The sequence below is a fragment of the Cucurbita maxima genome, unplaced genomic scaffold (assembly GCF_002738345.1).
Source record: "Cucurbita maxima cultivar Rimu unplaced genomic scaffold, Cmax_1.0 Cma_Scf00030, whole genome shotgun sequence".
Taxonomy (NCBI): Eukaryota; Viridiplantae; Streptophyta; class Magnoliopsida; order Cucurbitales; family Cucurbitaceae; genus Cucurbita; species Cucurbita maxima.
In genome coordinates this window covers 1,958,573-1,982,118 of record NW_019272046.1, presented here as the reverse complement: position 1 = coordinate 1,982,118, position 23,546 = coordinate 1,958,573, and the positions used below count along the sequence as shown (strand labels likewise).

Genomic DNA, 23,546 nt, shown 5'->3' with positions numbered 1-23,546 from the left:
AAAAAAAAAAAAAAAAAAAAAAAAAAAAAAAAAAAAAAAAAAACATTGAGTTCTGGAACGTTCTTCTTAACTTGATAATGTTTGCAAACTTTACATCAATTTAAATAATTTAATTAAAATATTATCATGATGAATAAATAAATATTACTCTTAAATTTTAGAGAAAAAACAACACAGAAGAATCGTGTTACAAGAGTGATCCATTGCTCATGGGCTTGGGGCACATGTACAAGTCTTGGCTGAACTCTAAGACCGAGTCGGCGAGGAATGCCAACCACTCTTTGAGGGTACAACGATCTTAAGTATTGACTTACCACAATGATGCAAGCTCTTTCTTGCATGTCCAATTAGCCTTTAAACTAGATTCTTGCATCAACCCAATAAAACTATTAATTTTGAATGGTTAAATGTATGAATGAAGATCTAAGTTGGACTATTTGAAGTCAACCTAATTGATAAATTTGTCTCTAAAGTCAACCCAAGCAATGGCTGACTCAGGATGAAAGCAGACCCCCAAACCGGAGGGAGAAATTAAATGGGTCTGTGTTGTTTTGGGTAATTTTGTGTAATTCAGATATGGAAAGTAAAAATTTCGATTTCTTTTGCTATAAATTCAACAACCCTTCTTCAATTTCAATTTCCCTTCCGCCGTTGAGCCCTTTCGTTCTTCTGTAGGGATAAGATCCATCCAGACCCCTCTCTCTCTCTCTCTAGAGATTTCTCTCACTGTCTGTCTCGAAGAAGAAGAAGAAGAAGAAGAAGAAGAAGAAGAAGCTTCAAGTCTCTGATTACAGTAGTGAGAGAAAGTCTTCAGAGAGAGAAAACGATGGATTCCATTGATGGCCTTCCAGATTCCCTCAAAGAGAAACTCTCCATGGTTGACCCCTTTTTGGTCGAGGCACTTCAGAACCCTCGACACCGTCTAACCAGTCAGTATTTTCTCTTCTCTTTACTTTGATTCACATTCGATTATAGATTCTTCTCTGTTTCTGTTCATATCACATGTTTTAGGTTTAATCCCTTATTGTTCTTCCTCTGAACAAAGGGTTTAAGTTTTTGCCCCAATTTTGATGCCCTATGCTTAGTACTCTTAGATCTTATGGCCATTTACTTAGTTTTTGTTTGTTGAGTTATGCTTTTGTTAGATTTTCTCTGCTCATTGTAGTTTAATTGTCACCATAGTTCTGCGAATGGAACTCGATATCCAGAGGTTTTTGGAAAATCAAGAACAGCAAGTGTTTGAGTTCCAACACTTCCCTACGTCGTATCTTCGGCTCGCAGCTCATCGTGTTGCTCAACATTACGGCCTGCAAACTATGGTTCAGGATAATGGCATTGATGGACAAGGGAGAATTTTGGTGAGGAATACTGGTGAAGCTAGATTCCCGCCTATCTGCTTATCTCAAATACCTGCAAGACAGTCTGTTGATGATGAGCCTGGGTGTGTTAAGATTGCGATTAGACCGAGGTTGAATAAGTTGTCTGATGATGCTGGCAATGGTATGGCCAGGCAATGTCTTGGTAGGACTGTGGAGCAGAGGATGGAAGAGTATGATAAGGCTCGTGCTCGAATATTCAGCAGACATGGGAGTACTGTATTGTTCAATGCCTTCCCTGAGGAGAAAGATATATTGGCAAATGGAGATGGAGGAGAAGGGTGTAGAGTGAATGAAGTTGAGAAGTATACGAGTATCAAAGATGCTGGGAGTGGGGCTACTTCTCGGGTTGCCATTTTAAGAGATAGGGAAAAGGATCTTAGTGACCCGGATTATGATCGGAGCTATGGAAGGTAAGGCAAACTTGGACTTTGTATGTGGAATTCGAGATGTTTTTCGATGATGTACGCATATGCAGCTAGGCCATCGTGCCATCGTGCCATTCTTATGGAGTGTATTATATCCGTTTTTTGTAGTATTATCTGAATGCTCGAGTGTTTAAATGCATACTAATCAGAACCTATTCCTTCGTTTGTAGGTATATTAGGAGTCTTCCAATTAATCCGACTCCGATCATGAATTTTGCTCCTTTTACCGTGCAAAGCATCCCGCCTTCATTTACTGGTTACCATGTACCTCCGAACGAGGTTTTGTTGGGCTATGTTTCTCCTTCACCTATCAAGACTGCAGGATTGAATCAGATATCTAGAACCATGGCCAATGTGCCTTGGCCATATGCAGGGATGCTGCACGCTCATCCTACTTTCCGGGTACGCATACGATCTTTACACTATACAAGTTCTGCTTTATCTAATAAAAAATAGAGTAGCTAGCAAAAGGATTATACAAAGGACGTGTGAACTTCAACTAAGTCGATCACTTCGACCTCCACCCGATTCTTTACCTTTCCTTAGAAGAATGTTCTGGAGCTTCACTCGATTCTTGTACTCGATAGAACTTCTCTGAGTACATTTACCTCAAGATCTTTCCCTTCGTGCTTCGAATATGGCTATAGAACTGTTAGAATGGTGTCTCCTTTGCTTTTTTAACCAAAAAGATAGAAGTAGGACTTGAAATTATTCCTTCTCACCAATGCTTCTATGACAGCAATGGAAAAATAGATGTTCAACCATTTTTTTCTGCCCCCCGACGTCAAACGTGCTAATTCAGTTGAAACGAAGTATCGGGCATGGGGCGTCTCTTTGAATTGATACGACAATGTCTTGAAGTCTTGAAGCTACTTATTTGTCATCAAAACTCCCTCATTTGCTCATGTTTGACTCTCCTAACACACTTGAATAAGAAAGCCCATTAGAACAACAAAATAGTGTTTTGGTTGATATTTGTTCTTAGAACCGCTCTCTCTATTTCAGGGTCAGTTGATTAACTTGTTTTATTCTCTCTGTTCTAAGGTCGATTCATTAGAATCATTACCTTCTACTCGAATACGTGTTCTACACTCCTTCTTCTAGGGTCGATTCATTAGGGTTATCACCTTCTATATGAATACTTGTTCTATATCTTTAGTCGAGAAATATCGTGTGAATTGAGCTTATACAAACCCGAAACCCGAAACCTCATTTGATTTTAGTTTTCCGTCCATTTGTGAAATTACTTTGGGTTGATTTACTTCTGGTGTTATTGCAGGCTCCATTGTACCAACAGGCTTTGAGGTCAGACTATGTGCAATACCATTGATTAAAACTGATTTTACTTAGCTAATCATATTATATATACTCACTATGTTGCTTCCGAACCTCCAATTATAATCCATTATTTTAAATTAAAACCTTTTATTTATACTTACCATTCTTTTTAATGTTCATGATTCAGTGTCTTTCTTGATGAATGATTATTGGAAAATTATTATTTAAAAATGAGCGAATTATTTTTTTTAGTTTAAAGATATTATTACGAAAAATACGATTCCAAAGTGTATGAGAAATTTTGGATATTTTTTCCTCAATTTTAATTTATCATACAAATTGATAATAAATAAACTGCATCCAAAAGATTTAGGTATTTGAGAAATAAATGGTCTAGCCTCTACTATAAATACCCATCCGCCCTTATCAAGGTTTTCATCTCAAGACAAAATAGTGCTACTGAAAGAATGAATAGAACGTTGAATGAGCTGGCAAAGAGCATGAGGATTCATTTTGAACCACTAAAAATAATGTGTTGATTCTGTGAACATAGCAACAAATTTGATCAATAGAGGGTCGTCAGTACTCTTTGAGTTCAAATTTTCAGAAGAAGTATGGACATGAATAGAACTCAAGCACTCTCACTTGAGAACTTTCGGTTGTACATGTATTTTTCACGTTGATTCAGAGAAGAGAGACAAGCTTAATGCTAAGGCTGTGAAGTGTTACTTCATAGGCTATGACTTTGACATGTTCGAGTACAGGTTTTGGGATGATAAGAATAGAAAAATCTTAAGACATTGTGATGTGACCTTTGATTAAAATGTCTTGTACGAGTTGCAGAAAAATTCACTTAGTGATGTTGTATCAGATGCTCAAGAAACTTCTAAGACGGTTGCTAATGAACCAGAAGTGGAACAAGTGACACCTAAACAGTTGTTGAAAAAATCATCCAAAGCTGTAAGAGTACCCGATAACTATGTAGCTTCATTACACTATTTTTTTTTAACTAATGAAGGAGAACCAGAGTTCTTTGATAAGGCCCTACAGTTGGAGGGTACAACCGAGTGGGAGCAAGCCATGGATGATAGGATGTCTAGTTTTCAAAAATGCATTGCTCTTTCATCTATTGAGGTTGAGTACGTGGCAATAGCTTAAGCTAGAAAGGAGATGATATGGATAACAAAATATTTAGAAGAATTGGGTAAGTAGCAGCACAAGAAGATTCTTTATACAGATAGTCAGAGTGCATACAGTTGGAAAAGAACACAGTCTATCATACAAAGACAAAACACAGAAGGCAATACCATTTCACTCGTAGGTCGGTGAAAGATGGTGATGTGTTTGGAGAAGATAGATGGTGCAAAAAATCCAATAAACATGTTGATGCTGAAACATTGAGGTGGTGCAAAGCCTCAATTCTTATGGTGCAGTAAAAATGATAGTCGTTTGAGAATGAAATTTTTTTGTTGCCTGGATGTCTCGAAGGGTAGAATTGTTGGACTACAAGTCTACTGACCGTTTATAACTTGGAAAATGGTTATATATAGTAAAGGAATCTTTATAGTAAAAATTTGGTGATAGTAAATTAAAATCATATATATGGATTTATGCATTATCAATATTCTCTCTTATTATACGTTCCTGAAGTTATTAATATAAACTTTTAGTAGGTGATCCTTTACTTAAAATTTTAAGTTACAATTAGCTAGTGATCATTATAGCATTGATAGGCATGATAGTTACCGTCTTTTAGTTGACTTTGGGTTAATTTATGGTTTATTTTTAAGGTTATAAACCGTGTTCATGTTATTTCTTTAGCATTAAAACTTTGGATATTAAAATGAAATTGCATAGTATGCTTAAGCCATGAACTTGTTTTCTTGCATTTTTGCGTTAGATAATTTGCATGCTAGAGTCATTCGAGTAGTCTTGATTAAGCTATTTTGATCGGAATCACAAGTTTAGAAACTAAACCTACTTTCTATTACTCAAACATGTTTTTATGTGAATTTACCAAGTTTTAAATATAATATGTTTGTTTTATGGGAACTCTAAACTTATTTAAAATTTTTCATTTTGAATTTGGTTTTCAAATCCGCTCCTTTTATATTTATTTATAAGTAACATCTCTTTCGTTGATTTGAAAGGTATGTCGTTACAAAGTAGATAACAAAGACAAAGAAACTCATAAATAGAAACAACATTTATAATTATAATTTTTATTAAAAAAAATGTCTTGCGTGCATTTCATTTTTACATTGCGTCAAAGTCACGGTTTATAAGTACGTTACATCAAATCACGCCACACATTTGACTAACAATTTTAAACACTAAGAACCTATTAGAACGCGAAGTTCAAAATTTTAAAAATTCGATTAAAACATTTTAATAAAGATTAGTACTTAGACGAACCTAAACCACTAATTCGACTCGAAACTAAAAAGATGGGTTAGGCATAGAATCTAGAAATAGAATCTTTCACAACCAAAAAAGAGAGAACTAGTTCATCACCAAACAAGATAAAAAGAATAAAAGGAATAAAACCATTAAAAAGATATTGAATTTGATGTGCCATTAAAAGAGAATGAGGGAAAGCCAATCAGATTCTTATCCAATTTAAAAGGTGAGTGAAAAATTATCCTTTAAAACCACTTTTAATTATAATATTAATCAAAATAAAGTTATTTTACTCGAAATATGACATTTTAGCTCTCTCAGAAACTGTTCTAATTGTTCCTTAAGTGAAAAAATGATGAGAAAAATAAAAGATGATGACTTTTAAATGATCGAGCATGTAAGAAGTTGGTGATATGAACTAAGATGAATCATGTAAGATTAACTTGAAGGAATATGTGAAGAAAATGTTGTTTAAACTATCCTAAGGTGTTCGAATTCATATCATATTTAAAAAGAACCAAGCTTTTATTTTTTATTGAATGGTTACAAACTTTGAGTGGATAATAATATGGTGTTTGTTTAATGTATTTTAAGATTACATTTATACTGTGGCTAATTATGGTCATAAAAGAGTAGAACTCTTAAAATAACCGATGAAAAGTTAAGAGTTTTCATTTTGAGGCTATAAAAAGCCTTAAAAAGTATAGTAAAAAGAGCATTTTCGCTGTTCTTTAATCTGATATCTTCAAGCAAAAAACGCTTCAACTTTACCCAACAATGAATTACTTCAAATGGATATCTAATTGTAAACAAATAGCAGCAAAGTTTACTAAGAATACACCAACATTCTAATCAACTCAGAATTGTTAAAAGATATTCACATATTATGAGTTCTTTCCACTTTTATAATATACAAGTGAGGGATACAAGTGAGGGATACTATCTCCGCACAAAACGGAGCTAAGGATGTATCACATGCCCGCATCATTACCCGTCGTCCCTCGAGCTTCAAAAAATAAGACTCGGCTGGTTCCAACCTGATTACACAAGAAGCAGCAGGTTCTTGGATTATGAACCTGAGCTTGACATCAGAACAACTGCAAACAGAAAAATCTAAGGGCATTATGAATGGTTCGAGCGATGATTATCGGATATGATAGAACAGAAGTCTCATGTACTTGACAGACACAAGATGAACTCCCTATGTCCCTCTATTTACCACCATTATAGGGATGGGCCACTCTACCTATTTGAACTTCTGGATTTGGTCATGCGTTTCATATTATAATGACAGCCAAACCAACTAAACAGATAAGGACATTAGAAAGAAATATATAGAAACAAGAACTAACATAACATTATCCGGAGTTTCAGATCAAACCCATAACATTTAAACCAATTTCCACAAGAATTAGAACAGAACAGGAAGAACAAAAAGCTCAATCATCCCCAGTAGGAAATAAGGTGAGGACTTTTCTTCCACCACTGGCATTGCCTGATTCCAAATCCTCAATGTAATTAGGAAGTGAATTATGCACTGGTGCCCCCATTCTATGGATAGGTTGGGACTGTCTACCTAAAAATGGATGCTCAAATTGGCCGTTTGATGGTGACCCAAACTGCCCACGGTGATAGGGGGGCTGGAGCTGAGGGTGGGCGACGGCAGATGCTGCGGCCATCTGCTGCAGGTGGTGGTGGTGTTGCTGCAGAGTGGCCATGGGAACAAAGGGCATGAAGTGGTCTGAACTAGCACGAGCAGAGTGAAGCAAATGGGGTGGAACAGGGGAGCTAGCGAACAAATGGTCGGTGGCGGGATCAGAGGAAGCAACCAAGCCAGCTGCGGCGCCGCCGCCGCCACCACTGGATAAACCCTGCATACGCTTGAGATAGAGGCGGTACTTCTGCAAATGGCTAGCTACGTTCTCTCTGGTTAAGCCATCAACACTCATGAGCTGCATTATGGTCTTAGGGACAGCATTTTTTATCCCCAAATGGGCAACAGCGTCAACGAATCGCTTGTGGAGCTGTGGAGTCCAGACTAGGCGTGGCCGCTTGAGGGTCCGGGCTGGTTCGTCGCTGCCGGCGCCGGAGCCTAAATCGGCGGAATCGCCGAAATCCCCCGAGTTGGGCAGCGGAATTCCGTTGCCGGAGCCGGGTAGGGGATTCGAAAGCGGCGGAGATGGGCAAGGCAACGGCGGACTGCAATTGGTGGGATTTTGAATATCGAAAGCTAAAGCTAGATCGGGGGTTATTAGGGTTTGAGAAAGAGGCATGAGTTCATCTGGAGATGGAAGCTCCTCTTCCCATCTCGAGAACCAATTCGAATGTTCTTCCCTCATTCTTCCCCAAATCTAGGCCCGACCCAGTTCACAGTTCAAAGACCCTCTTCAAGAACACCACGAAAAAACAGCAAAAATTGAAGAAACCAAAGAGAACCCAAGTCAATTAACTGGATTAGCAACAGTAATCAACCAAAATAAACAAAACCCAGAAACAAAAATCACCCGAATCGGAAGAACAGATAGAAACAGAGAAAAACAGAGAAAAAGGGGAGATGGGGAAGGATGATTATGAAGATTAAGATGAAAGGGATGAAGAAGAGGCGATGATTATGAAGGGGGTGGCCAAAAAGGTTGAAGACGAAGAGAGGTTCGAGGTGGATCTTGTTTTCTTGTAGCTTTAATTTTCGCTCTCTCTCTCATTCTCATAGTTTTTCTCTCACTATGGACCGGGGGAGGCGTGGAGGTACTGTTGCTGATGCTCTCTTGGCCCTCGTCCTTTTTTCTCCTACTTGTTTGTTTGTTTGTTTCTTATGATTTTTTTTTTAATTTAATTTAATTTAATTTTGTTATATTTTATTTTGTGAAGAGAATTATTTTCCAGGATTTATGGGTCTCATTAATAATACCTGAAAGTGAGTGTTGTAAAGATCGATAAGATTTTGTTCCCCATCATCAATTCTCTAGTGCGTGTCACACACGCTCCATTTGAAAAAAAAAAAAAAAAAAAAAACTAAATATCAATTTAATCTCTTAGTAATTAATAATTATATATACGTGGTGCGCCGAAAAAACAAATGTACTCACAACACCAATGAACGGAATTACACAAAGAGACACCAAGATATTTACGTGGTTCGGAGAGAAGAAGTTTCCCTACATCCACAGGTAGCAACCCATCACTAATAAACAAAGTGTTACGAGTGAGTACCTCACTATCACACTATATAGACTCTCATCAATATGTCACTTAAGAAATACAATGTGACCCTCAAAATTCTCCCAAATCCCGATATCAAATTCCGATATATAACTAAACCCTGGTATGACTAAATCTAATTCAAATAACCAAATCAAATCTAATCCAAATAACCAAATCAAATCAAAACTTGTGACAATTTACAACAGTATCAATGCATACATCATGATATGATATGTACTCCTTTCTTTCTCTTGATTTTTTTGTAACATGAGTGTGCGCTAACTTGTAGTTAGGCTTACGGGTAGGTATACAAGCTCGTCTAGTGGGTTCATGTGTGAACTGTGCATGCAGAAGTATTATGCATCTAACCCTAACAAGAAAAGAAAGTAGAACACAGTGAATAGTCATGTGATTTCATTTTTCAACCTCAACCATGAGGTCACTTACCGAGTATTTTTTAAAACTTAAATCACATTTAACATTTTTTTCTAAGCAAAATGCAATTTTTAAGATGTTATTACTAATAGTAGTATTGTTTTAAGGAAGTATTGTTTATTTTTCATACTAGTAGTCATGACATGCATATAATAGCGACCTATTTTAAAAAGAAAAGGTAGGATTGTTACAATTGGTACCAGAGTTCTAGGCTTATAGATTTTATAGACTAACCTACCATGCAAACTTAAAATATTTTTAAAGTTGTGCAACGAATACTTTGTTATTGTAAGGTATGCCGTGTGAAAAATAGCTAATGATGTTGCTATGTTATGTTATGTTTTATCATGCATCAGATGTGAGTGTTTTATAATGTATTAGATGATTTGAAACATGTTAGATTTAATGTATTGGTGAGAAATTAAATACCAAAAGATTTTATTAGGAGTTTTTGAAGTTTAATTTTTAAAATGGGTAGAAAAGTAAAATTTTTTAAAAAATCTCATAAACTCAAAGGAAAAAAAAAAAAGTCAAGTCAAAGTCAACTAAAGGGTAAAATAGTCATTTTGACCCGTTTTATTAGGGGTCCACATTCGTTCCAAAGAGAATGTTAATCATGAAGAAAAGGAAAGAAAGAAGGAAAAGGAAAAGTGGAGATGAAAGTTAAAGGTTTTTGAGAGAGAGACGTAGAGAGAGAAATTGAAATTCGCTCTAAAGACCGATCGAAATCTGAATACTCATTAGAGATCTTTTCACAAGAAATGCTTGGTGGCTTTGGAAGAACTAATATGAATTTTGAATGGTCTAAATTCACAAAGAAATGATAAAGCTTGAGAGGTAAGAATTTTGAGTTCTTATTCTAGGTTTTTCCTCATATCCGCCTGTTTACTTGGATGACATAGGTTCTCAATTTTTAGTAGGTTAGATATATAATCACATGCAAAACAGTTTATACATTTACATCACTTTAGGTTCTTTTCCGTTTCAAGCAAAGTTGGATGTATGATATAATTACATGCAATATGATCTTATCCTTACATAAAAACATCCTGACATGACCTTAGGTTTCGCTTTTTAGTTCGAGTAGGGTTGTATGTGCAGTACTCCCCTATACACAACCCATACATGCACACATAAACCCACCAGGCAGGCTTGTTATATGTACTCTGGGCCTAGCACATCAAGCTAGCAGACACCCATGCTACCTGACACCATGGAGGGAAAAGACCCACATAGATATCGCTATGTATAAAATGTTAGGTTAAATATGAATTTTATGTTCCTGGATAATTTAACCAATCTAAAATTTTAAATATAAAGTTACTTTGGTTATTGAATTTTTATGTAAGTTTATGTCACTTTTATTGAGTTCTTTAACTTTAGGATTCTTTTTTTACTGTTTAAGTAGTTGTTTAAGTGGTTGAGGTGCCATTTTCTTTTCATTGAGTTCACTTGATTGAGTCACTTCATGCTTGCTCACTCTACCACCCAATTAAAGATTTTTTTTTAAAAAAAACGGCGAAAGTCACCTAAAACAAATAGGTCATTTTGCCCCTCGGCCCATTATTAGAGTTTCAGTACCATGACAGATTATGGCAAAAGGGAAAAACAAAGAGGGAGAGAGTTGAGAGAACCTAGAGAGAGGAGGAAGAAAGAACTGTTACCGGACGTCGCCTCTAGCCATGATATTGAGGCAAGAACTCCTCCTAAGAAGGAAGAAGGAGATTTGAGTGACTGAAGCTTCATTTTCCATCCTCCCAGCCACGATATTGAGGCTCACTCCTCCTAAGAAAGAAGAAGGAGATTTGAGTGATCGAAGCTTCATTTTCCGTCAAGAATTGAGAAGATCCGCAAGGTGTAATCTTTAACGATTTTACCTCAGATCCGAGTCATTTCTTACGAGTTAAGAAGGCCTAATATTTTGATATGTTCTTCTAGGAAGTATTCTTCACAGATTTTGTGAAGGAACTTATTGTTCTTGTGAGCTCTGCCTAGTTGTGTAGTTCCTGACTTCTTACATTGTCACCATTTTTGTATCCACATTTGGTTTGTGCTTATTCTTCAAACTCTAGAGTGCCTTGAGCGGCCCAATCCTTCAACAACAACTTCTATATTCTGGTGACCATTTTAAACTACAACGTGAACACATAAGACAAAACTCAGTTAAAGATTATACCTTGCGGAATAAGCCTTTTAAACACAAAACTGGAGTCACAGACTACCCACGAGACAAAAGAGACAGATCAACACAAATTTTAAACTACAAACGTGAACCCATAAGACAAAACTCATAGGACACATATATTATATTCAACTGAGAATGATATTGATATTATATTATGTTAGCAATTTTCTAACAACACATAATCTTGGTGACATAAGATTGTTGATTACAACAACAAAAAAAAATTCATACTCAACTGCTTTTAGGGAACAAAAAGCCAGCCTCCACCAAAAATCAACAAAAATTCAATTCTTTTCAACCAAATGTTTCATCAATGACCATTAGGAGGCACCACCAAGGGAGCTTTGGGTGGCTGAAGTAACGCCACCGCTCCCCTCTCGGAGCTGGAGTATTTTCTGTATATTACTTGAAGCTTGTTCTTGCTTGCTGCTCCATGGAATCCCACCAAATGCTTTGCACAATCACTGTGGTTCACATATAACAACAACAACACAATTAGTTTGACGCCTTATAATCAATCACACAGCAAACACACACACAATCTTTTCAATTCACGTACATTAGTTGAGGCTCTGTGAAGCCAGTGTGCAGTTTGAGGGTCTCGTCCCAACCAGGGGCTTTCTTCAGCGTGCATCGAGCGGCGTAGACTGCCGAGGCGGCAATCATTGATGGGCTGTACATTATTGAGGTGTTGTAATGCATTATACCAAGTTCTGCCAGAAAATATACCAGATTTTCCATCTGCACCAAGTTTCATGTTCATATATACTCAGTTTTATATTTGTAAAGCAAGGAAGGGATCAAGCATTCATTCATTCATTCATTGTTACGCACCTCGTGATCGGAGTCCTTCGACGCCTTGATGAATCGAGCGAGGAAAACATAGGGAGTAGGCAAAGTCATGGTCCATTCAAGCTTCCCAAGTATCCTTTTCTCCATCATTAGTATCTGTTCATTCGTGTACGCTCTATCGGAAAGGCACACGAAGTCATTTACCTGCAAAAAAGATGCCATGTTATGTTAGGACACCCACCTCTAGTAGTTATTGCTCCTAACAAATGTCGAATTTTACGCATACCTCTGGTGCCCAGATCTCCTCGTATTTGGAGGCTATGAGCATTGCCCCAATACCCAACAACTGCAATTCCCTTCTTGGAACTGCCTTCCTCGCAAGGAAGCGATCAATTATGTTGATGGTGAGGTAGAATGTTTCAGGGGAAAGCTCGAACTTGTTGTGGACATCAACTAACCAATCCACCAATATTGCTCTCATTGAAGTGTTTATCTCCGGTTGTGAGTCCATATAGTCATGAGGCCTACTCTCATGCTTCAAACAAACAGAGACTCATCGGTGAAATTATATTGGAGGGGCCGACTCGTATGAACCAAAAATGAATACAATAATGCATACCTCAACTTCCTTATAGAACTTATAAATGTCCTCAACATATTCCACTTCTGCCAACTCATTTCCAACATCTGCTGCGTCAATGTCAAATATCTGTTCCTTTGGTTTCTTGGTTACTCCACAAGCAGCCTAAATGAAACAAGTGATCCAATTATTAAGAGAACCACAACCAACTACGACTTTCAATGTCAAAAATTGTACCTTGCTTCTAGCTGTCAGGACTGCGGTGAGAGTCTGTGCCTTCTTCTTTGAGACCCCTTCTTCCTTTTTCTTGTTACCACATTTGACTTCCTTGCCCCGATCTTGTTCTTCCTTATCCGGGCTTATCTCGATCACCTCCGCTTTCGGTTTGGAAACAACCTTCTTTGTTGCTGCTTTGGGAGCTCCTGGTTTCTTAACGGCCACAACACCACCATCAAGAATGGGAGCAGCCCCATCTACTTTAACAGGCACTTGTTTCTGCATTACCAAAGAAAACCAAAGATTAGCCTTTGCGGAGACCATATTATCACAAAATCGGATGAATTATATATAGGAGGAGACCATATTATTTTCAGCTTTTGCAGCCGCTTGAGCATTGGCAAGCAACTGAGCACAGAAACTCCTTGTAATAGGGCGATTAGCCTTTGCGTCAATTCCTCGAACAGTTACCAGATTCCCAATATCACCCAATGCTCTGCGGTTCCTCGCATCCACCGCCGCCCCGCCCTTCCCCTGCTTTCCTCCTCCAATCGCCGCTTCACCTTCCCCCACACAAAATAAACCCCATTCAACACAAAAGGGACCGAAAGAAAACGAAAAACACACTGAATACAGATTTTCAAACGCAAACACACAAACAAATCAACATAATACACCAAATAACAACATGGGGAGAACAAGAAAAGGGCAGATTTCTTAGTATTCGAAGCAATTTGGGGTTCGAATCATAAAAAATGAAATTTCAGAAGAAACCCAGAAAAAAGAAAATTGTTAAATTCTAGATGGGAAATTTCTTGTACCTCTGATTTGTTGAGGAACTACTGGTCTTGTAGCCATTTTTTCTTCTTCTTCTGAAAGTATTCTTGAAAACGATGACGCTTTCACTCACTCTCCTTCTCTCTCACGAATGAAGATGAATTCATTTGGAGGCTTAAGAGACGCAATGAGAAGCTTTTTGAAGCTACAGACAACGTTCTAACGGTCAGATGACTTTGAAATCTTGACCGTTGGATCTTTCTATGATCTGACGGCGTTGGTTTGTTGGGAAAGATAGCCGTTGGAGCTTTAAAAACTATCCTATAGTGGAAAATAAAGCTGAATTATATATATAAATGTAATTTTGTTTTGTCTTTAATTTAATCATCCGCTTCACGTTAATATATTCATGTATCCTTTAAATAAATGTGTAAATTCTAATAAATATTAATTAATTAATTATATAAAAAATATTTTATCATACTATACAATTAAAAAATTATTAAATTTAGTTGTTAGATTTAAATTAGTTTTTAGGGTTTGAATTTATTTTAAATTTAGGCATTTTGTATCTTTGATAGTTTATAAACAATTTATTATAAATATTAAATTAGTTAATTAATTAATTAAATTAGTTACTATAAAGAGAGTAGTTGTGACTCTCACGTTACGACAAGTAAAGCGGCAACCCTCAAGTGGCGCTCTTCCAATCATGTGAGGCCTAGGATAGACAAGTGTCGTGATGCGATCGAGGAGGATACGAACACACCACACAAAGTGGCACCGAAACTAGAATGAGGCATAAGCAAGATAAGGGCAACGAGTAGACAAGAAAGATAGGCCTGTTGAAGGGTTAGGTAGGGCCCTAGTCCTTAACCTCGAAATTCAGGGTTTCAAAGGGAATTTAGGCATGCAGTTCTAGACTCAAATCCGTTCATACGAAATATGAATGGTCAGTAAGTTTGGTGTCAATCAGACTTTGGACGAACGTTCCACGACACCGTATGACCGTTCGTTAAAATGATGTCTACCCGTGAAAGATTGAATGAATAACGAGTGACTCGATGACTCCAAAAAGATAGGTAAATTTTTCGCAAAGTAAAACAAATAAAATTTAAAGCATAATATTCATTATACTTATATTATAACAAAATAGTGTTCATACATAAGTAATTAAAACACAACACGAGTTAAAATACAAAATAAGGAACGGATACAAAATATTTAAAACAAAGGGTGTGGAGGACGACAGGTGAGGCTTGTCTATGGCACCTACTTCAGAGTCCACTCCTGACCTCAACCAGCTTCTTGTTTACCTGAAAAACATGGAATGAGTACAAAACTCAGTAAGTAGCATACTTGTGGACTCTTAATCGTGTCCTTGATATGCTTGAGTACCACCTTCTTTCTTTTCTTGTTCTTGTTCTATGTACTTAGGCCCTTTAGTTCTGTTCTTGACTTTTAGGTTCTTATCATGATCTATCTTGAGGACCTTGGTCTTTGGATTCTGAAACCTAGGTTTGTTCTAAGGACCTTAGTACTATGGTTCTTGGTTCTTGTCCTTAAAACAGAGATTCTGATCCATGTTCTAGTCCTTGATCGTTGTCTTGTTCTTGGTTATTTTCTAGGTGTTTGTTCTGTTCTTAGTTCGTTCTCTAAGGCACTACTCTTAAGATTTATGGTACTAGCCATGAACTTGACAACTTGTGTCCAAGGCTTCATGCGATCCAAGCGACATAGTCTGAACCTGCATCTTAGGGCTTGCCTTTCGATACAGTCTGAAAACCTACATCCAAGGCTTCTTACGTTCCAAGAGATGTAGTTTGATTCTATATCCAAGGTTTTCCCTGTGGTATAGTCCTGAATACTTATGCCTAAGGCTTCATGTGTTCTAAGCGGCATACTCTGAATACTTACGCTCAAGGCTTCATACGTTCCAAGCAATGTAGTTTGAAATCCTGCACCTAAGGCTTGCCATGTGGTATAGCCTAAATACCTATGCCCAAAACTTTATACGTTCTAAACAGCATAATCTGAATACCTATGCTCAAGGCTTCATACGTTCCAAGTAACGTAGTTTGAGTCCTGAATATGTTGTATTGTGGGAGGTCTTAGGAAGTTCTTGATTTGTAGCTAAGGTAATTTACTCTCTTCTTGTTCTATCGTAACCCTAGATTACTCCCCATGAAAGACCATAATGGTCACGTGATTAGTGTATAACATGAACATGACATCCTTCAAATCGTGAATAGGGTACCTATAATATGGTGTAGAGAATCTCGTCTAAGTGAGGGAACACAAGATCAAACTTGACATCCTGTTGAGAAAACATGGCGAAGGGCATCCCCTAGAAGAGAAAAATATAGGCCTCTAAAAGCAATGCGTGATGGGAGGTCATGAGTCTCATTGGACATGATTAGAGTATTACCAACATTCTTTAGTTTATGTGTCTAATGACCTTGGTCCCTTATCTTTGAGTGATACCTAGCATTATTCTTATCTTGGTAGTCATAGAGCTTATATGGTATTGACCTTGGTTCTCAATCTTGTAAGTTCCTAAGGTTCATAATTCTTCCAGACATAAGTTGTAACATAAATTATAATGAATTCTTCAGAGAGTTTTGGGTATGGGTTACTTGAGGTGTTTTCTTTAGGCGTTTCTTAGGTCCTCCCTGCGTTTAGGTTCCAAACTTGTTCTAATCAACTTGAAATCTCAACATATCTCAATGTGCTTAAGAATAGGCCTTATATAAAGTAGTAGGTCGTTTGGAACATGTTTAGACCTTGTAATATCACAAGTAGTTCTAAGGGCATTTTAATCATGTTACCCCTAATTCTTGGTTTTGCTACTTAACGTATCCCATTGACTTTCAAACTTCACTTCATCATAAAAAAATTATAAAATAAGATCTACTATAGAGCTTCATATTATTTGGAGGTCATCTAGATCATGATTGGAAGGTAGATTACCTTAGGAATATTATGGTTATTTTACACTGTTTCTTGGCATAGATACTTATCTTTATCTAATGACCACTAAATTTCATATATATTCTTAATATGTCCTAATGTGGTCTATATTAAAAATTCATAGGCAATAGAGTTCATTAGTGAGTTATTTTAACGTTACTTAAATCTCGAGCAATTTGATCGATTGAGGACCTTAACTCTCGATTCTTGGTGTTTTTCTTTCATGTTTTCTTAATTTATACTTATTTAGGGTTCATATTGAAATTCAAGCGATTACTACAAGTATTTCATAAGAAAAGTCCAAGGTGACTACTTACCTCGTCGTCCACGTTCGGGAGCTCTGTTCTCGAGCTTCTGATATCTGAATTACCTCAAATTTTCTTCAACAAATTTCTTATTGTGTCTAGTTTCTGGAACTAGGGGTGTACATTCAACCCGACAACCCGACAACCCGGACCAACCCAACCCGAACTATAAGAGTTGGGTTGGGTTGGATTGGATTAGCATTTCGGGTAGAGTTGGGTTCATTTTTTCTAAACTCGAACTGAATCGGTTCGGTTTCGGGTTCATGAGTAAAACCTTCGGGTTGACCCGAACCAAATAAAAATATATAAAATATATTAAGAATACTTCTATATTAATGGGTTTGCCAGAGTGGTACTCACGTCCTGAATTTGACTCTTGCCAAATATATGTTTTTGTTTTTATTTTTAATTTTTTTGTTTTGTTTATATTATTTTTTTATTTTGTTATTTTTAATTTCTTATATATATACATTTTTGTATAATTTTTTTATTTTATTTTATTATTTTTAATTTCTTTGTTTAGTTTCTTTTATATACCTATATTTTAAAAATACCTCAATATTTCATATTATTTTTAAAATATAATTATTAATAAATTTTATACATATAATACAAATGTTTATTAATTATAATTTATATCTATGTTTAAGAATTTTATATATATATATATATATATAATTTTAAAACATATTCTAAATTAAAATATATTTATTATTTATTTATTGTAACATTATTATATCACAATTTATATATATTTTTATTTTTTTTTAATAGTTTAAGGTAATGTATAAGTGAGCCTATTTCAATTAAAATATTTCTATTTTTTTATTTTTATTATATACAGTACTCTTAAAGTATTCATTTTTATTGTTTACTCAATTTCATGATCTAACGTTGTAAAAATGTTTGTATTTAATTGTCTTTATGACAATGTTGAACTATGTTACAATTTTCGCTCGTTGTTTTTTTTAATTTATTATTATTATTTTTTGTCAATAATTATAGATCGATTTGTGTTTGTTGGTGAATTTTTAATATATTTTAGATTGTATCCGAATAATTATAAATGGTAGATAAATAAAACTTAAAACAAAAAATTTGACAACCCAACTCGGACCCAACCCGAACCCAACCCGAAAATAGAGGGTTGGGTTGGGTTACCAATCCAACCAACCCGAACTTTTGGGTTGGGTCGAAAAAATCCTCCAACCTGACCCAACCCGGACCATGTACACCCCTATCTGGAACTATAAATATTTTTATGAGAACCTGTGTGTAAGGGGGTTGAAATTAAGAAAAATTGAGAGGTTGGATTTTGGTTTGACATGAACCAGCCACGTCATCGTCTTCATCCTATGGACAAGAAGAAGACGCGCGCGTCCTTTACGCCACCGTCTGAAACTCACCTTCCAAAATTCTATTTACAACGTTTCTTTCCTCAATTTTTTCATGAAACTTAAAGATGGTGTTATAAGGAAGAGCTGAGAATTGATTTCATACTTTCTCTTTATGGAACTTCTTCCTTATTCTTCCCTCAAGGTAAATGAATTGATTTGAAGGAACAACTTTGAGTGTGGGACCTTAATTTCAAGAAATCGTTCTCGGTCTGCAACTCACCCGTAAACACCAATTTTTGTTTTCTTGAGTATCTCGTTCAACAAAGTTTCAGCTCTTGATTCCTTCATCAAAGTTACTCAACTTAATCCTCTTTAGCTAAAGAAACTTTCAATTTGAAGGGGAAGAGACGGTAGATAGGAATTCAATACTTACCCCCAAATTCTACCCAAAATAGATTCTCATCAATTGGGCACATTTTTTAGGTTATTTCTCCTCATGGTCTTCTATGGAAACACTCCTTGGAGGTGCATAAACTGATTGAGATTGCCCTTTCTTGACGAATTTACGTGTAGTCTTGGATTGAATTTTTGAGTTTTCCTTGAAGCTCTTCAATGATGAATTGGATTCAATAGTTTCTAGACACTTCCAACGCTCAATTTCTTCATAGAAATTGTGGGTAATCTTGTTAAGAAGATGTAGGAACAAGTTTGAAGGAAAATTACTCTCGAATTTGGAATAAATCTAAGAGTAGGAGACCCAAAATCTAAACGCTTATTGCTTGTGATTGGGAGCTCAACCTTGCTCGATTATTGTTCATACTATTGCTCAAACTCCAGACTTTATAGGGGAAGCTTACACCGACGTTGAAACCTTCAGAATCGTTGAAATTTGAAGATTAATTTTTTTTGGATAATTCGTCGAAAAAATCTTCTCAGATTAGTAAGCTACCGACTTCCAATTTGAATTTTGACGGTTGGATGTGATAATTTGTGAACGCTCTAGATTGTGTCTAATTTTGGAGGAGATCCAATACTTGGTTTGGAGATTGGATAGATTTTGGGCAGAAGTTCAATGTGGAAGTTCAAATTCTAGGCTGAATGACATTTTCGTAATTATCCATACTTTCAGAAAATTTTTGGTAATTTGTCATTTTTCGAATATTTTATTATTATTTTCTCGAAAGATCTAAAAGTTTTCTACAAATAATTCACTTTTTACTTTTGAGCATCTTGAAATTCCTTCTAGATATTGAATTAAAAATTCGAAAAGTTCCTTACATTTTCTACGCAAATGTTTAATATTACTTCTTAGGGTATAGGAATGACTTGCTTAAGACCCTTTTCCTTGCTTAAATCCTTTAATTTTTTTCCTTAGATCCTTTGGGTCTTACATGGGCGACCTAAATTCTGGCATGGTGTCAACTCTTCATCGCCTTTGGGTCCTATGGCGCATACATGCGTCACAGTGAGTGCAGACATTGCGAAATGAGTGTCTCAAGCGACTTCCTTTGAAATTAATTTTTAAAGGATAGTATCGGACAATATGAGCGTGCCAACATTGTGCCTCAGACCATGAGCCGAAAGTCGGATCATACACCCTCCAACTGATACAAAATTAGTAAATGATATGGCATAGACAATGAAGGATCCAATGCCTCGGCAGAACTCGGATGGATGGATGTTTAGGATGTCTCGATTTATGAACAACACGTCTGCCCATTCTCGATGGCATGACCGAGTGAGCTGTGATAGACAACGGACCTATGTTATTTGCCTCCAAAGTTTGTTGGAAAATGTTTTAATTGTTGGAGCTCAAACTAGAAAAAGCTTATTAAGCATCTGATACTAGAGGTTTTCACGACTCGATAACTTGGGTTAGTCAAAGAAGTGGCATATGGAACTGTTGTCTTTCTTGATTAACTTAGCTCTGAGGAGGTACTGTATCCAAGCTTGTAAACAGTTGACTACTGCCAGTATTTCTTTCTCTAAGCTGCATATCTTCTTTCTGCCTCATTCAACTTCCGATTTTCGTATGCAATGGGGTGTCCATCTTGCAGTAGGACACCCTCGAGGAAAATGCTAATGCATCTGTTTCGACTTCGAAGGGCTTCATGGCGTTCTTCAAGTTGTCCCATCCATCATGGTGTACTTCAATTTGTTGAAGGCTTCTTGACAACGTGGAGTCCAACTCCACTTGTTTTCCTTTTCTAATAGTTCAGTCACGGGACCTGCGCGCTTCAAGAGTCCTTCAACGAATCGCTAGTCTAAGGAAGAAGCACGCTTCCGTCACTGAAGAGAGGGTCTTCCAGTCCTTGATGGCCTTGACTTTCTCTTCGTTCATGCCCACCCTACTTGTTTCGATTACGTTTCCGAGAAAGTTGATTCATTATTGCGTGAACGCACATTTTCCCTTTTCACGTACAGTTGATGTTCTCTCAACTGTTATGATCGCACAACATTGCACACACTCGATCTAGATAAACACAAAGATCAGAATAGAGAAAATGCAAGGAGAACTCTGGCCAAAAGATTTATATTGATGACTTCAAGTATGCACAATAAAAGAGAATACAGAGGATATAGAAAGTACAATGTCAAAGATTGCCTAAGCAGATATATGGTTTAGCTTACTATATATATAGTTTTACTTAATATAATCATCTACTATATATAAATATCTACTCTAGTTTTAATGTACATATTTATTAGATGTCATTTGCCAAATATAGCTTTACTATGTATAACTGTTGACTAAAGTATAAATAAGCAGGCTCCATAACCTAACATCAACTTCTCGAAGACTAACCGCAAGTGATATTGATGCTCCTCCATGGTGGAAATGTAAACCACTATGTCGTCTAATACCACGAGTTTATCGAGGTACTCGTGAAAAACTTGGTTCATCAATGTATAGAATGTGGCAGGAGCAATAGTCAGACCAAAGGGCATGACTACGAATTCGAAGGCCCCATATCTAGTGACGCAAGTTGTTTTAGGCTCATCTCCTTCAACAATTCGGACTTTATAGTATCTCGATCTTAAATCGAGTTTCAAGAAGTACTTTGCGTCATGTAGTCGATCAAACAAGTCGGTAATGATGGACATAGGGTACTTGTTTCTAATGGATTTTTGCTTCTAGGTTGTCCATTCGATACATTAGTTCTTGAATGGGCAACTTATCTAACCGACCCGTTGTTGTATAAAACAGTGAGGGTCTTTTCTGTGAGTTTCTTCACCTTCTCACCTAGATACCGAATACGGTTGGGGACTTCCCACTAGTCAACGTGGGGCTTATTCAACTGTTTGGTCTTGACCATGTTTATCGAATCACTTTTAGAGCCAACGAGACTCTGATACCAAAGTGTCACCATCGTCATTTTCTTGGCAGCGAATTTGACAATTGTGCTACACTCACTCTTAGAACTGAGTAAGTAAGCCAACTTAGGATCACGTCGCCTACGGTTGGGGAGGAGTTGACAACTAGTCCGCCCCCATAGTACATTCTAGGGCACTTCATGTTTACCAAGCGTAGACATGATTCTATGTAAACGTCATACACTTGAAAAAAAACAAGAAGGAAGTTATACATCATGAAAACAGTAAAGGAAAGCGGATAAAGTAATACAAGGCAAGGGTTTTGGCATGTAACAAGCATGTGGCCATGGGCAACACGCCTTAGACACGCATCGCCTTAGACACGCATAACCGTGACATGATGCATGATATACTCGTGTGATCATGGATTACTTCTCAAGTTATGTATTATTCTATGAAATGGATGCACATTTAGATTATTATTCGTGTTCCTTTTTTTTTTGGGTTAGTTTTTGACATTGTGATAACGGGAGTATGCTCCCGTGTCGACTCCATAATCAGGCCTACGAATTATTAACGAGCCCTCTTAGTGTACTCACGCATGTGTGTTGACTTTGTACAGAGAAATACCACTCTCAAGACATAAAATTAGGTCTCAACATCAATATACTACACTCATTATAGTAGTTTGAAAACTTATTTTTTATGTTTGTTTGCTTTATTTGTTCATAATGTAAAAGTAACTAGCATTTAAAAAACTACCCCTGTTATATGCTTGCCTTTATATACATTGCTAAGACAAATATAGACGGAGACAAATCAAGATAATTTGGAATTGTTATGCTTTGGAATGGGTTGAGTTTGGTCAGTAATCTATCCCCCGCTTTCGACTGATTTTGGATATTAGTAAAGAAAAAGCAAACCCCCCTGAAAAAAATATCAAAAAATGAACCTTTTTCAACCAAATGTTTCATCAATGACCATTAGGAGGCACCACCAAGAGAGCTTTGGGTGGCTGAAGTAACGCCACCGCTCCCCTCTCGGAGCTGGAGTACTTTCTGTATATTACTTGAAGCTTGTTCTTGCTTGCTGCTCCATGGAATCCCACCAAATGCTTTGCACAATCACTGTGGTTCACATATAACAACAACAATAGCACAATTAGTTGACGCCTTATAATCAATCACACAACAAACACATACAATCTTTTCAATTCACGTACATTAGTTGAGGCTCTGTGAAGCCAGTGTGCAGTTTGAGGGTCTCGTCCCAACCAGGGGCTTTCTTCAGCGTGCATCGAGCGGCGTAGACTGCCGAGGCGGCAATCATTGATGGGCTGTACATTATTGAGGTGTTGTAATGCATTATACCAAGTTCTGCCAGAAAATATACCAGATTTTCCATCTGCACCAAGTTTCATGTTCATATATACTCAGTTTTATATTTGTAAAACAAGGAAGGGATCAAGCATTCATTCATTCATTCATTGTTACGCACCTCGTGATCGGAGTCCTTCGACGCCTTGATGAATCGAGCGAGGAAAACATAGGGAGTAGGCAAAGTCATGGTCCATTCAAGCTTCCCAAGTATCCTTTTCTCCATCATTAGTATCTGTTCATTCGTGTACGCTCTATCGGAAAGGCACACGAAGTCATTTACCTGCAAAAAAGATGCCATGTTATGTTAGGACACCCACCTCTAGTAGTTATTGCTCCTAACAAATGTCGAATTTTACGCATACCTCTGGTGCCCAGATCTCCTCGTATTTGGAGGCTATGAGCATTGCCCCAATACCCAACAACTGCAATTCCCTTCTTGGAACTGCCTTCCTCGCAAGGAAGCGATCAATTATGTTGATGATGAGGTAGAATGTTTCAGGGGAAAGCTCGAACTTGTTGTGGACATCAACTAACCAATCCACCAATATTGCTCTCATTGAAGTGTTTATCTC

At 36.8% G+C, this 23,546-nt stretch overlaps 5 protein-coding genes across 6 annotated transcripts in view; 1 reads left to right on the top strand and 4 right to left on the bottom strand.

Annotated features, from left to right (window-relative positions):
* The first annotated feature begins 627 nt into the window (after nucleotides 1-627).
* On the top strand, nucleotides 628-3,244 carry LOC111465900. Of its 2 annotated transcripts, none has more exons than XM_023110354.1 (4): nucleotides 628-929; nucleotides 1,183-1,789; nucleotides 1,975-2,206; nucleotides 3,084-3,244. In XM_023110354.1, exons 1-4 carry the CDS (start codon nucleotides 827-829, stop codon nucleotides 3,132-3,134), a joined length of 993 nt encoding a protein of 330 aa, XP_022966122.1. In that variant the 5' UTR covers nucleotides 628-826; the 3' UTR covers nucleotides 3,135-3,244. The 2 variants fall into 2 exon arrangements, with proteins under 2 accessions (XP_022966122.1, XP_022966123.1); XM_023110355.1 differs by having other exon boundaries at nucleotides 821-929; nucleotides 1,166-1,789.
* Nucleotides 3,245-6,497: 3,253 nt separating this feature from the next.
* On the bottom strand, nucleotides 6,498-8,274 carry LOC111465901 (transcription factor MYBC1-like). The gene has a single exon (XM_023110357.1). It carries the CDS (start codon nucleotides 7,819-7,821, stop codon nucleotides 6,922-6,924), a length of 900 nt encoding a protein of 299 aa, XP_022966125.1. The 5' UTR covers nucleotides 7,822-8,274; the 3' UTR covers nucleotides 6,498-6,921.
* Nucleotides 8,275-11,431: 3,157 nt separating this feature from the next.
* On the bottom strand, nucleotides 11,432-13,821 carry LOC111465899 (G2/mitotic-specific cyclin S13-7-like). The gene is made up of 8 exons (XM_023110353.1): nucleotides 13,713-13,821; nucleotides 13,255-13,454; nucleotides 12,913-13,170; nucleotides 12,715-12,840; nucleotides 12,382-12,630; nucleotides 12,138-12,299; nucleotides 11,863-12,044; nucleotides 11,432-11,767 (listed from the first exon to the last, which is right to left on the bottom strand). The coding sequence occupies exons 1-8, from the start codon at nucleotides 13,747-13,749 to the stop codon at nucleotides 11,614-11,616; spliced, it is 1,368 nt and encodes a 455-aa protein (XP_022966121.1). The 5' UTR covers nucleotides 13,750-13,821; the 3' UTR covers nucleotides 11,432-11,613.
* An 8,548-nt stretch (nucleotides 13,822-22,369) lies between these two features.
* LOC111465902 (G2/mitotic-specific cyclin S13-7-like) lies at nucleotides 22,370-23,531 on the bottom strand. Its single transcript, XM_023110358.1, has 4 exons — nucleotides 23,337-23,531; nucleotides 23,093-23,254; nucleotides 22,818-22,999; nucleotides 22,370-22,722 (listed from the first exon to the last, which is right to left on the bottom strand). The coding sequence occupies exons 1-4, from the start codon at nucleotides 23,529-23,531 to the stop codon at nucleotides 22,569-22,571; spliced, it is 693 nt and encodes a 230-aa protein (XP_022966126.1). The 3' UTR covers nucleotides 22,370-22,568.
* LOC111465898 (G2/mitotic-specific cyclin S13-7-like) overlaps nucleotides 22,421-23,546 on the bottom strand; it is a 12,265-nt gene continuing 11,139 nt past the window's right edge. The window contains exon 9 of the mRNA XM_023110352.1: nucleotides 22,421-22,589. Coding sequence (XP_022966120.1) covers nucleotides 22,569-22,589 — 21 coding nt within the window. The 3' untranslated portion in view covers nucleotides 22,421-22,568. The remainder of the gene's footprint in view (nucleotides 22,590-23,546) is intronic.

Coding starts and splice junctions, on each gene's coding strand:
- LOC111465902 (XM_023110358.1), bottom strand. CDS start 23,531: ATGAGAGCAATATTGGTGGATTGGTTAGTTGATGTCCACAACAAGTTC. Junction 23,255..23,336: donor AGGAGATCTGGGCACCAGAG/GTATGCGTAAAA, acceptor TCTTTTTTGCAG/GTAAATGACTTCGTGTGCCT. Junction 22,723..22,817: donor TTCACAGAGCCTCAACTAAT/GTACGTGAATTG, acceptor TGTGAACCACAG/TGATTGTGCAAAGCATTTGG.
- LOC111465900 (XM_023110354.1), top strand. CDS start 827: ATGGATTCCATTGATGGCCTTCCAGATTCCCTCAAAGAGAAACTCTCC. Junction 1,790..1,974: donor TATGATCGGAGCTATGGAAG/GTAAGGCAAACT, acceptor CTTCGTTTGTAG/GTATATTAGGAGTCTTCCAA. Junction 2,207..3,083: donor ACGCTCATCCTACTTTCCGG/GTACGCATACGA, acceptor GTGTTATTGCAG/GCTCCATTGTACCAACAGGC.
- LOC111465899 (XM_023110353.1), bottom strand. CDS start 13,749: ATGGCTACAAGACCAGTAGTTCCTCAACAAATCAGAG. Junction 13,455..13,712: donor AGTTCCTCAACAAATCAGAG/GTACAAGAAATT, acceptor GTGTGGGGGAAG/GTGAAGCGGCGATTGGAGGA. Junction 12,841..12,912: donor TCCTGACAGCTAGAAGCAAG/GTACAATTTTTG, acceptor TGTTTCATTTAG/GCTGCTTGTGGAGTAACCAA.
- LOC111465901 (XM_023110357.1), bottom strand. CDS start 7,821: ATGAGGGAAGAACATTCGAATTGGTTCTCGAGATGGGAAGAGGAGCTT.